General features: G+C 35.9%; 2 protein-coding genes and 1 long non-coding RNA gene across 8 annotated transcripts; 2 read left to right on the top strand and 1 right to left on the bottom strand.

Moving 5' to 3' along the window:
- The first annotated feature begins 918 nt into the window (after positions 1-918).
- On the top strand, positions 919-5,288 carry LOC104119804 (protein DOUBLE-STRAND BREAK FORMATION). Of its 6 annotated transcripts, none has more exons than XM_033652452.2 (6): positions 920-1,123; positions 1,229-1,436; positions 2,527-2,670; positions 3,433-3,559; positions 4,755-4,954; positions 5,049-5,288. In XM_033652452.2, exons 1-5 carry the CDS (start codon positions 1,065-1,067, stop codon positions 4,934-4,936), a joined length of 720 nt encoding a protein of 239 aa, XP_033508343.1. In that variant the 5' UTR covers positions 920-1,064; the 3' UTR covers positions 4,937-4,954; positions 5,049-5,288. The 6 variants fall into 6 exon arrangements, with proteins under 6 accessions (XP_070034005.1, XP_033508343.1, XP_033508344.1 ...); XM_033652453.2 differs by having other exon boundaries at positions 5,044-5,288; XM_070177905.1 differs by having other exon boundaries at positions 4,755-4,958; positions 5,124-5,288.
- Positions 5,048-6,379, bottom strand: LOC138893423 (uncharacterized). The gene is made up of 3 exons (XR_011408901.1): positions 6,045-6,379; positions 5,490-5,545; positions 5,048-5,377 (listed from the first exon to the last, which is right to left on the bottom strand). It is a non-coding gene; the product is annotated as an uncharacterized lncRNA (long non-coding RNA).
- A 3,365-nt stretch (positions 6,380-9,744) lies between these two features.
- On the top strand, positions 9,745-11,035 carry LOC104119803 (LOB domain-containing protein 12-like). The gene is made up of 2 exons (XM_009631393.3): positions 9,745-9,994; positions 10,550-11,035. The coding sequence occupies exons 1-2, from the start codon at positions 9,836-9,838 to the stop codon at positions 10,919-10,921; spliced, it is 531 nt and encodes a 176-aa protein (XP_009629688.1). The 5' UTR covers positions 9,745-9,835; the 3' UTR covers positions 10,922-11,035.
- Positions 11,036-17,649: the final 6,614 nt, after the last annotated feature.

Below are 17,649 nucleotides of genomic sequence, written 5' to 3'. Positions count from 1 at the left end.
CAAGGTTCGATCTCAAACAGGTTATGTGTTTACATACGGAGGCACTGCAATATCTTGGCGATCGACTAAGCAATCAGTTGTGGCTACTTCATCTAATCATGCTGAGATAATTGCTATTCATGAAGCAAGTCGAGAATGTGTATGGTTGAGGTCTATAATACACCTTGTTCGAGATAAATATGGTTTGAAGTATGACAAACTACCCGCAATTTTATATGAAGACAATGCAATATGCATAACTCAATTGAAGGGAGGATTCATAAAAGGAGATAGAACAAAACACATTTCACCAAAATAATTTTTTCACACATGATTTTTAAAAGAATGGTGATATCAGTGTGCAATAGATCCGTTCAAGTGACAATATGGCTGATTTGTTCACAAAATCTCTACCGACGTCAGCCTTTAAAAAACTAGTGTACAAGATTGGGATGTGAAGGCTCAAGGATGTGAATTGATGCTCTCATTAGAGAGAGTTAATACGCGGTGTACTCTTTTTCCCTTACAAGGTTTTGTCCCACTGGATTTTCCTTGCAAGGTTTTTAATAAGGCAACCAAAAAGAGTATTTCTAAATATGTGTACTCTTTTTCCTTCACTCAGTTTTTTTTCATTTTCTAATAAGGTTTTAACGAGGCACATTATCTATGAACATCCAAGGGGGAGTGTTATAAGAAATATCAAATTATGGTAGATGTTTACTCTTCCTTCATGATCTTCATCTCAAATGCTTAATGACATATTCAATGACATATTTTCTATGTTTAATGACATATTCAATCACTTTTCATGCCTATATAAAGGCATTGTAATAGATAGAAAAATATATATAATTGAAAAAAAAATAAGAATCTCTTCTCTCTTTCTCTATATATTTCTTAGCTTGTTTTTTTTTGCTTGTTCCGTATTGTTACTCAGTTATATTTTATAACAAAAAAAAATTTGATAACTAAAATTTTTAGGAGGAGCTATTGGAGATTTACAAGAGCACGAAAAATCAAAATTCGAAAAGCCTTTAAATAAGCGCAGTTTCAAATCTTCAGCTCCTCATTTCTTTCTCGTGAAGATGTCAATTGCAGTCTCGCAGCAGATCTCTCTTTTCCAATCCCAAATCGAAAGCCGGAGGTTTGTTCCGTGCTCATTTTCTCTGTCTCTATTTCCGATTTATCAATAATTTTCATTCTGATTCAGTAAAATGCGCTTGATCTGAGCATGGTTTTTTGTGTGCAGATTCAATGAAGGAACTATTCGAGTTCTCGAATCCTTTTTAGCTTCAAACGACTTCAAATACTTGGACGGAGTGGTGCGCGCTTTGAAACAGTTCGTGAGAAACGAATCTCTCTGCATTATTCAGGAAATCGCTGGAAAATCTACGGAGCATAAGCTTCTGATCGTCGATTTTCTAGTACGCGTTTTTGCTCTCATTGGAGATACTGAGGTATACAACTTTGGCTTTATTGTGTTTAAATTGATGCGTATTATTGTACATTTTTATTTTGATTTGGCAAATTATTACTAGTAGTTATTAGCAGACAGAGTTATTCAGAAATAGGAGTTGTTTTCTGTAGGATGATGTTGATGACACTACAAATGCATATAGTGGAAGAGAGTCTGATGCGTTAAACCATGTATTTTGCTGAATTTTCATGATAAGTAGAAGACTTACTGAATTTTTTTGGGCGTTGTGTTCGGTAATTGTATTCTCTTTGAACTATATATGTCATGGAAAACTTCTGCTTAGGAAGTTGCTTTATTAGAGGATTTTAGTGTTCGAATGCACTTTAATATGTGGTACTTAGTAGATTACGGATAACTTATATAGCTGTAGAAGTGGTGGTGCTTTTGGTGGTGGTCGCAGGAAGTAATGTGAGTAGCAAAAGATGTGAACAATTATTAGCTGCTGGCTGGAGAAACTGGTATTAGGTTGTACCGGTAAAGGAAATATATCCTTCCTTTTGTATATATATGCAAACTTTTTTAGGGAAAAAGATAGAGAAAATGAATTACTTAGTATAGGCGATATTAGGAACATGAACCATTTGACTCTCCAGTAAGTGTAATGAAGGAATAATGCTAAGTGCCACTATATACCTGATGGCTTAAGCTGAAATTCTTCGAAGCGAAGGAGACGAGATCAATTTTATGACTCGTACCCATATTTATGCATCACAATTTGGCTGAAGTGTGAGATTTAAGAGTTTACTGAGTCTTCAACTGAATGTCATTGTACATAGTCGTGAAAGTTTATTTGATATTAGAATCATGGCACCGTGGTTCAAAATTCATCTGTTGGAACTTGCCAGAGATGCTTACAAAGCTTATCAGATGTTACAGTGCCTTAAATGTTATTTGACATCCAAAGTGGTAGGCATATCCTATGCTGTGAGACTTTGAAACATTACAACTGACAATGGTTTTAGTTTCTTCTATTTTATCATTTTTCTTTTTTGTCTTTTTTTGTTAATAATTATGTAATATCTTATTTTTTGTTCCAAGTACGTGACTCTTGGCTATTTGGATATTCACAGAGTTGCTTGGCCTTGAGATATGAGGCATTGCTTATGAGAGAGCAAAAAGCCACCAATGATCAGAGACTTCTTGTTTCATATAGTGAGTGGCTCACTTTTGCTGAGCATTCACTGGAGAATGGATTTTGTTCCATCGCAAAGAAGGTAAATTTCTGTCAAAATTATGTACTTGTAAGCATATTACATGTGGAAATGGGCACAGAATAAAACTTTTAGTATGTGCAGTTCGTAGCAAATTTAAGCTCACTTCATCAGTTTTTGATCTCTACTTTAGAATTCATTGTATGCTACTGGCATGTTAAGGTTGGCATTATTCTAAACTAAAGTACTGCTCGTACTGTTTTCTTGTTCTTCATTTATGTGCATGTAAAGGACTAGTTCCAAAATCACAGCTTATAGGTTCTCATTGTGTCATCATGTTTTCCCCTTACGGATATGTTTGTAAATCAGCCAGAAGTGAACTTCTTAATAGGTTCTAGCTGGGTTGAAATAACTGATATTATTTATATGATCTGATATTCAGCGAAAACCCAAAACTCCGGTTATCTCTATGCCTCTTGTTGGAGGAAATCTCTTTTATGTAGGTTACATAACTAGGAATTACACTTCACTGCTGAAAACATCTCCTTATAATTGGCCCCTTCTCCTCAGCTATGAGTTCTCCTGTTTCTACAATAATATGGACAATTTGCGATGGTAGGAATTAGATCAGTCAAGCTACTTAACTATTGCATGTTTAACATCTTGCTGACAATAAAAAGCTGTGTATCACGCGATGCTAGCTATTTTGTGCATTGCCTTTATGTACCTTGTATCTTATGGCATCAAAACTCTAGAGATGTTATTATATCCTACAGCTTATAGCGAGCCTATCTGAATATCTGCCTCTGAATTGTACTTTTGCAGGCATGTGAAAAGGCACTTTTATGCTTTGAGATGAACATCGTTGTTGACCCTGGAAAAGATGACTTTGTAATTGAAAAAATTAAGAAGCTTAGAGATGTTGCTGTAATATCGGCTTCTTCAAGATCAGGTATCAAGTATTAGCATTTCGTTAAGATCACTCATGTGTTGACCTTCATAGTTAACGTCAGTCGTACTCCACTTCGGTATACTGTGCTCTATGATTTGCTTCTATTATCATCACTTCCTGTTTACTTAATGGCAGATTAGATAATGTTATGGCTACCCTGTCTAAAAATGTTTCATGTTATCTAGAGCATTTACAATTTCTAGAACCAAATTTGTGTGAACCATTTAACATTTTCATGAAAGGTCCATTATTTACTAGCGCAGAGTAATGAGTATACATGTACAAGGCTGACTATGGGATTATAAGTATCACATGGCTTTTGAGTTATGTTGTTTGAATTGACTCATTTTGAGTAGTCTTGTGATTCCAAGAAAAGATAACTACTCAATGTTCAGTTCCGTGAAAGTAGTCTGTTTTCTTGAGGAAGATTGGACCACAGCATGTTGCACAGTATGCATCACTCACATCTTACGCAAATACAAGTATTTTGGTTATTAACTTTTGTAATCCTCACGTATTGATTAATTTGTTTGTTATGGTAATATTCACAATTGTTACCAAAAAAAAACTTTTGTAATCCTCAAGAATGGCATCGGTGTTTTCCTAGCACAGAATCTATTTTGGTGGATTTGACGAAAGCAAGTGCAAAAAGATTTAACAATGACAATAAGGACATAGCATTTGAAAACTTGAGAATCTGCTTATAATTACTCAAGGGTTAAAAGGAAGTAGGAAAGATAGCTGTATTTCCTTAGTTTTAGCTTTAGAAGGTACTTTTCTCCCAGAAACTAGTATCTTTTAACATATAGCTATTAGCTTCTTTTCTTTGAATCATCAAGAAACTAGAAACTGCAAGGGAAGATGATAATAGCAGAATTTGAGCAGGTTGATATATCTTAATTATATGAAAAAATCAGGGATAGGTAAAGGATGCAGCAGCCTGAAAAGTAAAAAAACAAAAAAAACAAAAAAATCAAAAAAACTAAGGACTTTTAGCTTTGTTTTTTACTTCTTATGCATTGTATGTCCTTGACATCTCATAGTTCAATTATTGGATTGGATTATTGAATTGAATTCTATAATTTAGTGGAATGTCAGCAAATGTTCTTTCAGAGCATGTAACAAGAAGGGGCGGCGAAGGGGAAGTTAACAATTATCAGTTCATTATTGCTATTGCTTTCTTGTGGTACATTAGTTCAGGCGCAGGCAGCAGAGTACTTCAAGAAGAAAACAACTCTGCAGACCTCACAAGGATCCTACATTTCTGTGGAAGCCAAAAGCTCAGGAAGCACTCTATTTAGAAATGGAATCAAAAGACGACACAGGCGCCAATTGGATGAACATCGACATTTGGAACAGAACCAAGAAGCGTCTTGAGACGTGCCAAATATTTTGGTAGGTTATTCTGCCAATTTTCTTTCCTTCCCCTGCCCACTTAATGCCAAATATCGTATTAATTTCATCATTTAATTACAATTTGGTAGTGCAGGAATGATTTTTCGTAGAAGTATTACAATATTAGAGGTCACCAATTTGACAAAAAGATCAACTGCCCTTAGCGCAGGAATGATTTTTCTTATAAGTATTACAATATTAGAGGTCACCAATTTGACAAAGAGATCAACTGCCCTTCCATATGGTTAGTACAATCTCTCCCACAGATGATTACTTTGATTGTAGCACGATTCAATTGCTACAATAGATTTGAATCTTATAAGAAATTTGGTCGTATACGTATGCCTGCGAAAAGAGCCAACTTTTGTGCTGTGGCAAGAACCTCTTGATTCATCTACTCGCTCTCCTGTTCAACATTTGCTCCTGCAATATAATAAATAATTAGACGCCCCCCCCACCCCCTGGACAATTGTGATCAGCATCACTTTATGGCAATTTAGAGTATACTTAAAAAGGACAAGGTCAGACTGCCTACTTTGTCTCTTCTTGACCTGAGTCCTGCAATATGAACCTTGCATACTGGTGATAAGCCTTCAAATAAAATATGTTTCTTAGGGAATCTGTAATTAATTCTAAGCAACAAACAATGAGTATATTTGCAGCTAGAAATTTAATTAGCTTCGGCCCCTCTCCATGCAATCACGTGCCTATGCAGTTGAGTCTTCTGTCAGTTTTCATAATTAAGCAAATTGGATTAGGTAAATCCTACGAGTCAAAACCAGCGTGTTGCCTTAGTAAGAAAAGGCTCAGGCATATAAAAATTTCTTGAAATCAAATTACGCATACCAACATTCACAACTAATTGATGATGGATTCTTAATGAAACCTCTTATGGACTATGACCGATCTTAGCCCCTAACTCACACTTTCTTGACATTGCAGAGGAAATATTAGATTTTCGTGGAAATTTTTTCTTAAATTTTCATTACACGGGGGAAGGGGGAGGGGAAGGGGAAGGGGGATAGTAAGAATTATCTCACTATTGTATGAAAAAACTCCACCTTCTAACGATACCATTAGACAATAATACCTTGGCAGCTATGTTGCTGGACTCTCTAAAATGATGCCGCACCTGTATCGGATTCTTCAAAAATACACTATTTTTGGAGTCCAAACAACATAGCTTGGCAGTGGTCTTCATGGAAATAATTCTCACCAATGTTTGCCACTTTTTTTCCTTTGATTTTTCCTTTACATTTCTGTTTGCAATATAAAAAAAAGGCAACTTGGTACACAGAGTATCTCGCATCCACACATGGTCCGGGAAAGGGCCGCATCCCTAAGGGTGATGTAGATTGTCTACCCTAGTGCAAACATTAATGACTGCTTTCACGGTTCAAGCCCGTGACTTATATGTGATACGAAAATAACTTTACGCTCCAAGGTTACTTTCAAAACTGACCCAAAAAATGAAAAAAGATAAATTCTCAGCCGAATAGAACCCGAAGCCTTGGGAGTTGGGAACCCAAGAGCACTTTCCAGCAGCAAGTGGATCTCCGCTAAGTTGTCTCTTCAAACTCCCCAAAACTGTAAGCAGGCAAGTAGCTATGCTGTGAAAGATTAGATTACCTTGAATTTCCATATTTTTAGTTGTCTTAACATAAAAAAAAGACAAAAGAAAGAAGAAAACATCCATTTTCCCAATAATCGAATCTTCCATATCACCAAGTGCAATTAATGGATGCATTGAAGCTCGCATGTTTTTTATTTTCTCTAAGACGGTACTGAAGATGTCTGTTTTTCACCCTTACTTTATTCATCACCTTAAAATAACTGATTATTGCCATAACCCCATAAACAATATTTACAAGGTTCTCATCCTGTCGACCACGTCTCTTCTTCCTAAGAGGGTACTTGATTTGAAAATTGAAATTGGAAACTGTTATAGAAGAAAAAGTACGTAATTTATGAGGTAAGGGTGAAGGGGAAAATGATTTAACTTATACTCACTAATAGTGTAAAAAATTTATTTTAAAGGTAACTTATTTCGTTTTCTAGGTTATTGATTCTACTTTTTATGCATGATACATATAACTATATTGAAAAATTAATCTAAATAATCGTCCACCCAATAATTTAAATTAAAAATAATACATGTATAATATGTATATAATCGTGTATAATTATTATATAATCTATGTATACTGGCTAAAAAATGTAAACCCCGAATCCGGCAGACTTCTTGTATAAAAGTTCCAACCATATTTTAGGTGATATGGTTATAATAAATTCTTTTTACTTTGTCATTGTATAAAAGTTAAATTCAAAGGAAACAGTGACTTGGTTAGTAGACTAGTGAACATAGAAAATTGGATATGATAATTATTCAATTGTGTTCTAGTAGCTGGGAAAGAGAGCTGTTTTCCTCGGAATAGAAGATAAGAAGTTTGGAATCATGTGGAAAGCATTAAATGCTGAAGAGTGAGAATCGAACTTAGGGTTCTTCAATTCTCATTTGTTTAGGAGTATCATTTCAGAAACCTCGTGATACATTTTGCACTAATTTGCTGTGGAGATTTTTAATTCTAGTTGTCGTGCTAAGCCATAACTACAGAAGAATCTTTTCATTTTCATGCCAACTACTTAATGGTGAATCTGATGTGTAACAGGTTAAATTACTTAATTTTGTGCATGTTACCAGTTACCACTCATGTCCTATTAAATTACAATCCTTTTGTTGTCATTTTGGTCTTCTCCAATTAATATCCAACTTTTCCAACTCCTGGATGTTAAAGAGACGACACTTGGACGAAATTAACAAGTAACCCGCCAAAATTAATTTTCTTGCTCTTGAAAATTATTTCTTGCTCTTGATAGTGTATCTCTAAGAAGAAAGTTAAAAAAAAAAATAGAAGAGTTAACCTAAATAGCTTCCCACCAAGGCACCAACCACTAAATTAAAAATAGCTAGCTAGTGTATAATATATGTACAAACATGTGTATAGCCGTATATAATTAATATATAATAATATATGTATACCAACTAGAAAGAATAAACAATCAATTAAGCTGGTTATTTGTGTAAAGATCCCTATGCAACTAAGCCCCCTCCCCCCCCCCCCTCTTTAGGGTTGAAAAAAGAATTTATCAGGCAAGATTTTAGCTCATAGCATTTGAATTCAGTAGATTGCTAAATATGCTCGAACATAATATTTCGTATATGTACATAGGGGTGGTTGATGGCTTTTCCAGCCATTACTATAGAGGTAACCGGAAGTTGGAATTTGTGTTAAGCACGTTGTATTTTGAAGATTAAACAACTATAACACATGGTTTACAGCCTAAACAATAATTTCCTTTAATAAGAGTCCTTAATTAATGTCTTAAACAATAATTTTCTTTAAGAAGAGTCCTTAATTAATGTCTACCAAAATATTGCTCGTCTGCCAGTGGACAAGTCAATTGACACAAATTAAACCTTAAAAGGTCTAAATGTGGAAAATGAGAGGAAAAATTTAAGGTTTGCCCAATTCGATTTGCGCCAGTATTAAATTAGTAGTATTTTGAAATTCAATAGACAGGAGTAGTAATTTTCTATTACTATATAGCTCGAGCTTCTTTTGCCTCCAAAAAGGACTGAAATTTTATTAGTGGCTCCTGCTTTCTTGTATGCACTAGTAGTATATAATTTTTCAGACCTCACATTAGTTACCTGCAATAAGAGATAACTGTTTAATAAGTATGATCTGGTAATTAACTTGGAAAATAGAATAAAAATATCATGTTACAATAAATGTGATACTGTTATTATTCTCGTACACCGTTATTGTATATAGCTAAATTGGCCAGAGAAAAAAAAAACTACTTAATGTTTAGCTTCATTTGGGTAATCTGGGTAATTTGTATCCAATTTTCACACCTAATTAAGTGGTACGATGGTTGAACAAGTTATTAGAAAGACATATTATCTAACTAAAATTTTATGTTTTCATGTGAATGTCCGCCAACAAACATTCACGTCGAGCTCATATTTCTCTTGCTCGGGGCTAGGACTTTTGCATCGTTACTCACCATTTTGCTAAACCCTAACCCTAGTTGTTCTACCAAGAATTTATTGCCCCTTGTCTTATCTAGTCTTTAATTAAAAGCACTTCTTCTTCTTCTTCTTCTATTCTTTAAAAATATTTCATTTGCAACCTTATTCATTATTTATTACAACTAGTTAGTGTCAATATTAGTATATTGCTACAAGTATATATAGATCTCTAATATACATGAGTCAAACAATAACGTGGAATTTGATCAAACTGAATTAGTTGCCAACCTTTAAATAGTAGCCGACCTTTAACGCATCTTGGCGGTGGTCAACCTCTCAACCGTTATTCCTCATCATGATTTAATTTTAAAGTAATTAACCTAAATGTCGTCTACCCAAAAGTAGTCGATAGATATATAATACATGTATAATATAATCGTATATAATTAGTGTAATCAATGTATATCGAGAGCTGTTAATATTTTTGGCCGAAACCAAATGTGTAACGTCTTCCTTATTTACCTATTTAAACTAACTCAGAGAGTAAAATGAAGCTCAAAATGATTTTTTTGCGTTTTCGTTTTCTAAATCCATGAAGATCTAACTTTATGATGTCATTTTTACATGAATAATATTTTCTGATTGGCAGTGTTCCCAATATATTTTATTTATCAATCCATTCTATACTAGAGTAACTCTTCCTAACGCGTTATAAATAGGTTCCCAGCTCATTCTCTTCCAAGCTACACTTTGTCCTAGCTATTACTACTACTACATCTCTCTTCCTTAATTAATTCTCATTAAAGAGAAATTTCTCTTAGTTTAACTTGTCTTTTTGGCACAAAATGGGATCAGGAAGTTCTCCTTGTGCTTCCTGCAAATTATTAAGGCGTCGCTGTACCAAGGACTGCATCTTTGCTCCTTACTTTCCTCCTGATGATCCCCACAAGTTTGCCATTGTTCACAAGGTGTTTGGTGCTAGTAATGTTAGCAAGATGTTGCAGGTTTCTCCTTCTTCCTCTCACCCTTTATACATCCTTCTTATGTAATTCTATAATACATCAACCCAAAAGAACAACATTAAACCCTTTATTAATTACCTTTCACGTAGGGTTATGCAACCATTTAAATCTACGTTTCTTTTAAAAGTAAAATAAAACTTTGGAATGACTAAAAATGTCGAATGGAGAAACTCCGAGCACTTATCCCTTTAGTCGGCTCTAAATGGTGTGAATTCGGTTATTCGGACATCCCCAATGCATGTAGCAAATGAACTTGAAATGACCCAAAAAGGCGAATGGTCATGTAGAGCCGGGGCGGAGCTACCCTTGTCGAATGAGATCAACTGAAACTTATTTGTTAGAAAATTGCACTGTATAGATAGGTTAATTTGTTATATATACATAGGTTAATATGTACTAGTGTGTTTACTTCTTTATATTTTGGCTCCTATATATTAGTGAAAATTCTGATTCTGCCATTGACGTAGAAGGATGGTTTCTTCATGTTATGCAAAGTTTTGTAAGATATCTTTTTTCTTGGTTTACATTTATATGCAGGAACTTCCAGTACAACAGAGAGGAGATGCAGTAAGCAGTTTGGTATATGAAGCAAATGCAAGAGTGAGAGACCCAGTTTATGGATGTGTAGGTGCAATCTCCTTGTTACAGAATCAAGTATCTCAATTACAAATGCAGTTGGCTGTAGCTCAAGCAGAGATATTATGCATCCAGATGCAGCAAGAGCCTGTTCCCAGCTTGCCAACAACGTGTCTAATGGAACCTCATGTCGAGAAATCATCACCATTTTCAACAAGTAACGCTACTAATTACAACTTCAATAATAATCTGCAATCTTACCTCAGCTTTACGTCCTCTAGCACTAGTCATGTAATGCAAGACCCTGTAAAGAGAGAGTCTCTCTGGACATAAAAACTAGGCAGCTCTTGTTTAATTTGGTCATCTTGTTTTGTAGCTGGCTAGATGTTTTGGACTTCTTAAGTAATGAAATGCTAGCATTTCGACTGTTTCTACGGTTGAATATTACTACTCTCTCTCTCTTCTATTTTATATGATAGTAAAATCTTTAAAATTAGAATGAAACACACATGTTTTCATGTTTAGAATTTCTTTAACTTTAAATTTTTCATTTTAAATGTCACCTCCTTAAAGGATAGTAGAAATGTCACAATATATTCAAAATTACAAGTTCTAAGGGTACTTTCTGTGCGTAAAAGTATCTGTATTTCTTTCTTAAACTCAGTTTTCAGTGAAACACTACCATACATAAAACGGAGTAAGTACAATTTGCAAGTCTTTCTTTCTTTGTCCAAAATTATAGAAGGAGGTGATCACTCGGATTCCGCCAACATTTTGTGAATCTAAGGACTAAGGTCGATGTCTGAGGGTGGAAATTATCTTTTTTTCTTCTTCTAATGGGTTTTTGCAATCATGGAGAGGGATAGAGAGGATGTACTGAATTTCAAATATGAAATGGAAAGACTAGAGATTTCAAACAGGAAAGAAAAGAATATAAAGCGATGAAGAGGGGTAGTATAACTTATTTAATTTGTATTTATGTGCTCAAACCGAGGTCCCTAGCATGTGGAATTTTGTGGAGTAAGAGTGAAGTAATGGTTTGACATTTTCATGAATTGTTAAGCTAACTAGTGTTTGAACATAGATTTGGTTGAAACTTAAAAAAAGAATTTTTTAAATTGTATTGAAAAATAATTTTTGGAAATTGAAGTGTGTTTGGACATTCATTTTATTTGAAAAAAGTTAAAGTTTAGTGAGTGGAAGAAAAACTTTCACCCAAAAACTACCATAAACCAGTTTTTCGGGAATTTAAAAAAAAATTTAAAACTTTTGTCAAGAACTGATCATATTGATGGGGTCCACACCCATTAAAAAGAAAGGGAAAAAAGGTTGCCATATAACCAAAACAAGTTTTGGCCAAACTTTTTGATATCAATTTGCAAGAATCAAATTGGCAAGTTGCAACGAGGCAAGCTTCTGATTGGTTGAAAGTGAGACCACTCTTCCTACAAATAGATACATCGGCTTCATTCTTTAGACACACAGAAGCAACGAAGCTTCAAGTTTTCACTCATAGAAAAATTGTCTGTGAAGAAAAAATAGAGAGTGTGAGCAATATTATAGTGAGGTGGGAATCTCAATAGAAGGTTATTTCTTTTGAGTGTGTAATGATATTTGGAGAATTTACTCGGGACTACTGGGTGTAAAATTCCTCATTATAGTGGATTACTTTGCTCCTTTCGGATCTGTGATTTTTTTCCTTATTCAAAAGGGTTTTTCTACGTTAAAAATTTTGTTGTTCTTTTTATTCTTGTTGATTACCGTATCTCCGTACTACATTATTATTCCGTTGTTATAACCGTAAATATTATTTATGTGGGAGTTTTATTCCCAATAACTGGTATCAGAGCACAGATTCTGCTTATTCATAAAAATACTGTTCACGATCGGTAGTACTATACTCGGTGAAAAATAAAATGTCCAGAGTAAAGTATGAGGTAGTAAAATTCAACAGAGATAGCGGTTTCTCAACATGGCAAAAAAGGATGAGGGATCTACTCATCCAACAAGGATTACACAACGTATTAGACAGTGATGCCAAGAAGCCTAATACCATGAAAGCTGAGGATTGGACTGACTTAGATGAAAATGCTGCTAGTGCAATCAGGTTGTACTTATCAGATAATGCGGTAAATAACATCATTGACAAAGATACTGCATGTGTCATTTGGACAAGGTTAGAAAGCCTATACATGTCCAAACGCTGACAAATAAATTGTACCTGAAGAAGCAGTTATATGCCCTACATATGGGTGAAGGTACACATTTTTTGTTACATTTAAATGTGTTTAATGGATTAATCACGCAGCTTACCAACCTCGGAGTAAAGATCGAGGAAGAGGATAAAGTCATCTTACTCTTGAACTCATTGCCATCTTTATATGATAATTTGGCAACAACCATCCTGCACGGTAAAATCACTATTGAGTTGAAGGATGTCACATCGACTCTTCTACTCAATGAGAAGATGAGAAAGAAGCCTGAAAATTAAGGACATGCTCTCATCACAGAAGGTAGAGGCAGGAGTTACCAAAGGAGTTCAAGCAACTATGGTAGATCTGGAGGTCGTGGAAAGTCCAAGAACCGATCCAAATCAAAAGCCAGAAATTACTACAATTGCGATCAACCGGGTCACATCAAAATAGATTGCCCAAATCTAAGAAAGGGCAAAGGTGAAAGCAGTGGCCAGAAGAATAATGACAACACAACCGCCATGGTGCAAAACACTGATAATGTTGTCCTCTTTATAAATGAAAAAGAGGAATGCATGCACTTGGCAGGTCCAGATTCAGAATGGATAGTTGACACAATTGCATCTTACCATGCCACACCGGTAAGAGAATTTTTTTGCAAATATGTAGTAGGTGATTTCGGCAATGTGAGAATGGGTAACACGAGTTACTCAAAGATTGTGGGGATCGGTCACATTTATATCAAGACAAATGTCGGATGCACATTAGTTCTAAAGGACGTGCGACATGTACCTAATTTGCAGATAAACTTAATCTCGAGAATAGCTTTGGACCGAAATAGATACGAGAACTATTTTACAAATAAAAAATGGAGACTCACCAAGGGATCATTGGTGATTGCAAAGGGAGTTGCTCGTGGCACGTTGTACAGGACAAATACAGAAATATACCGAGGTGAATTGAATGCGGCACAAGATGAGATTTTTGCAGATGTGTGGAACAAAAGAATGGGCCATATGAGCGAGAAGGGATTGCAATTTCTTTCAGGAAATCACTCATCTCTTTTGCCAAAGGTACAACGGTAAAACCTTGTAACTACTGTTTATTTGGTAAGCAACATAGAGTCTGATTTCAGACATCGTCTGAAAGAAAATTAAATATACTTGATTTAGTATATTATGATGTTTGTGGTTCAATGGAAATAGAATCTATGGGTGGTAACAAATATTTTGTTACTTTTATTGATGATGCTTCACGAAAATTGTGGGTTTATATCTTGAAAACCAAAGATCACATGTTTCAAGTTTTTCAGAAGTTTCATGCTCTGGTGAAAAGGGAGACATGCCAAAAGCTAAAGCATCTCCGAACTGACAATGGAGGTGAGTACACTTCAAGGGAATTTAAAGAGTACTGTTTAAGTCATGGGATCAGACATGAAAAGACAGTTCCTGAAACCCCACAACACAATGGGGTAGCTGAGAGGATGAACCACACCATTGTTGAGAATGTGAGAAGTATGCGCAGAATGGCTAAGCTGCCTAAGTCATTCTGGGGTGAAGCAGTTCAGACAGTCTGTTACCTGATCAATAGGAGTCCATCAGTTCCATTGGAGTTTGACATCCCAGAGAGAGTTTGGACCAACAATGAGGTGTCCTACTCACATCTAAAAGTGTTCGATTGCAAAGATTTTGCACATGTACCAAAGGAGCAGAGAACAAAGCTGGATGATAAATTTGTTCCCTGCATATTTGATATCGCCCAAACTCACACCACTAATTGGGATTGTGAGGCGGTCGATGCAATTATAATTACCCAACGCGAGTCGAGGTTGATTCCACATAGAGTTTTATGTTGGATTAGGTATATACCTAGTCTAAGTATATGACGTGCCCAAGATTACATTTCCATATATTCAGTTGTTTCTTTTCTACTTCTAAATCTTATGCTAATGCTGTAATTGTAAAGCTAAAGGACGATGTTTTTGGTATTGTTGTTTTTCAGGTTATAAAAGATCTAGGGTTGTAACTTCCTCCTAGTTGGTTACCTAATGGATTGAGAGCTTTAGGGCATGTTTGGTTGGTCAGGATACAATATAGCAATCACACGCGATTACTCACTCTATACCTCTTGGTAGTTTGAATGATTTTTCCCAATTTGGCTTTCTCAAATCCAAATGGGTATCTCACGAAACAAGTGATATGTGCTCAAGTCGGGTCTTACTATCTCTAGATTCGACCCTTTAATTGGGGCTATCAAATTCTCGAGTTTACCCCAATTTCTTGTTAGCCAAGTTTTTCTAGACTTAGTCTCTCTTTCTCAAGTAGAGACTAAGTCAATTAAGCATGAATCAATGTTTACAACCATCAATTCTCAAATTCAAGCAAGAACTAGGCTAAATATCATATACCCAATCATAAATAAGCTCTAATTCAATCACTCATTAAGTACCCATACTAGGGTTGGGTCACAACCATAGCTAAGGGTTTAGCTACACATAGAAAATAAAGAAATTAAAGAAAAAACTAAGATAAATCTCATAATAGATGATTAAGGGAAGAAAATCTAATGTTAAAATGATAAACTATTACAAAGTTGCCCAAAACAGTAAAGAAAAACGGCTATCTATTTTCTGGAGTTCAAACTTAACCTAAAAATGAAAGAAAGATCTATTTATACCCAGCTAAAATTATCGGACAAAATTGCCCCTGCGGAGATTCTGCGGCCGTATAATTATGTGTGTAGTCCGCACTTTGACACTAGCTTGACAGGATGGACTTTTGTGGCCGCACGATTCTGGGTTGGCGGCCATACAATTCTGGGTTGCGACCGCACTTCTTCAAGCGGTCCGCACATTTCTGAGTACGGCCGCACTCTCGAGTTTTAGCTTGGACATGCAAGACTTCTGCGGATCACACATTTCTGAGTGCGATCGCACTTTTGATTCTGCATCCGCACAATAATAGTGCGGTCCATACTTCTTCATGACCCCAGAATCAATCTCTCTGAACCTCATCTTCTGCGGCCGCACAATAATTGTGCGGTCTGCACTTTGCATGGAAATTTTGTGAGAAGCTTCCTCATGTTCTGCGGCCGCACTCAATATTGTGTGGTCCGCATTTTGCCCTTTTAGCTTTGTTTTGATCCTTGTCCAAAATTACTCCTTCTTGAGTTGATTTTTATCTCTTTGACTCATATTCCAACACTCCTGTAATAAAGCACATTTCATCAATTTTCGGGAATATCTTTAAGCAATTTTGAGCTAGAACGAAAGTAAAAGAGTGCAAATAAGTAGTCAAAATCCCTACTTATCAACTCCCCCAAACTTAAGCTTTTGCTTGTCCTCAAGCAAATAAGGTAATTCCCACCTCCACAAGAAAAGAGCTATTTCAGCTGGCCTAAGGTGCATCAAACACACATCAATTGGGACCAACAGTTACCCATGACACTTACGAATTATCAACAATGCAGTGATTTGACTTTGTAAGTACAATAGTTCTAATGTAACACTAGAGCATCAAGAGTTGACTTTATTCATCAAGGAAGCTCGCTCTTTCATGTAGGTCATTGTGGATCCCAAACTTCTCCTCCTCTACTCTCCATTAGCATATCTCACTTTAGAATGTAATACTCAATACAAGGATTGTGAAAAGTTCGCTCATCTCTCTCAAAAGAATGTCGCAAGTATGGCTCGAAGTACCATATGCTTGCCCCTTATGTAAATCACCACTAATGTAAGCTCACTCGACTTGTAATCATGTAGGGCTTTTTCGGGATGTAATGAAGGCTTTTGGACTAAGGTAGGATTTGTTGGAATATCATCTTTCCTTAAGCATTCCATTTTCTCTTTTTGGCTCATACTTTGTCGACTCTTTGAGTCATGTTCTGTCACGACCCGAAATTTCCCATCGACGGGACCGTGATGGCGCCTAACATTTCACTTACTAGGCAAGCCAACGTTAGAGAATAATTTATCAATTCCTTATTTCCGTTCAGTAATTAGCAATAATTAACTACGATGAAATATAACAAGTGCGGAATATCATAAATCTGTATTAACTACTACCACCCGGATCTGGAGTCACAATTCACGAGCATTCTAGAACTTACTACAAGTAATAGTCTGAAAGAAATACAACTATCTGAATGAAAGAAAATAGTAGGACATAAAAAGATAGACGGGGACTTCAAGGTCTGTGAACGCCGACAGACCTACCTTGAGTCTCCGGATAGCGGACCAATAGCAAATCTCGATCAACCTGAGCCGGTATCAAAATCTGCATAGAAAGTGCAGAGTGCATCATCAGTATAACCGGCCCCATGTACTGGTAAGTGTCGAGCCTAACCTCGATGAAGTAGTGACGAGGCTAAGGCAAGGCACCTACAATCAACCTGTATAATTTAACAGTGTATACGCAAATAACAGGAATGAAGAACTAAACAGGAAATGTCGGGAGGGGAGACATACTGAGGGGAATACAAGATAAAGAACTATAACAGAATGATCACCGGAGCAGTCAATATATCATGAATCAACAGGAATAGTGAATACAGTAAAGAAGAATGCACGGCATCACCCTTCGTGCTTTTACTCTCAATCTCACCATAAAATTAATAGAAACAGCACGGCATCACCCTTCGTGCTTTTACTCTCATATCATGGCACGGCATCACCCTTCGTACATTAATACTCACAATATGGCAAGGCATCACCCTTCGTGCATTAACACTCACAATATGGCACGGCATCACCCTATGTGCATTAATACTCACAATACAGCACGGCATCACCCTTCGTGCATTAATACTCACAATACGGCACGGCATAACCCTTCATGTATTAATACTCACAATACGGCACGACATCACCCT

This window comes from Nicotiana tomentosiformis, chromosome 6 (assembly GCF_000390325.3).
Source record: "Nicotiana tomentosiformis chromosome 6, ASM39032v3, whole genome shotgun sequence".
Taxonomy (NCBI): Eukaryota; Viridiplantae; Streptophyta; class Magnoliopsida; order Solanales; family Solanaceae; genus Nicotiana; species Nicotiana tomentosiformis.
This window is presented reverse-complemented; position numbering and strand designations above follow the sequence as displayed.

Bases quoted from the DNA above. Each gene is read 5' to 3' on its own strand.
- LOC104119803 (XM_009631393.3), top strand. From the start codon at position 9,836: ATGGGATCAGGAAGTTCTCCTTGTGCTTCCTGCAAATTATTAAGGCGT. The intron at 9,995-10,549 runs GTTTCTCCTTCT...ATTTATATGCAG, and splicing joins ATGTTAGCAAGATGTTGCAG to GAACTTCCAGTACAACAGAG.
- LOC104119804 (XM_070177904.1), top strand. From the start codon at position 1,065: ATGTCAATTGCAGTCTCGCAGCAGATCTCTCTTTTCCAATCCCAAATC. The intron at 1,124-1,228 runs GTTTGTTCCGTG...TTTTGTGTGCAG, and splicing joins TCCCAAATCGAAAGCCGGAG to ATTCAATGAAGGAACTATTC. The intron at 1,437-2,526 runs GTATACAACTTT...GGATATTCACAG, and splicing joins CTCTCATTGGAGATACTGAG to AGTTGCTTGGCCTTGAGATA.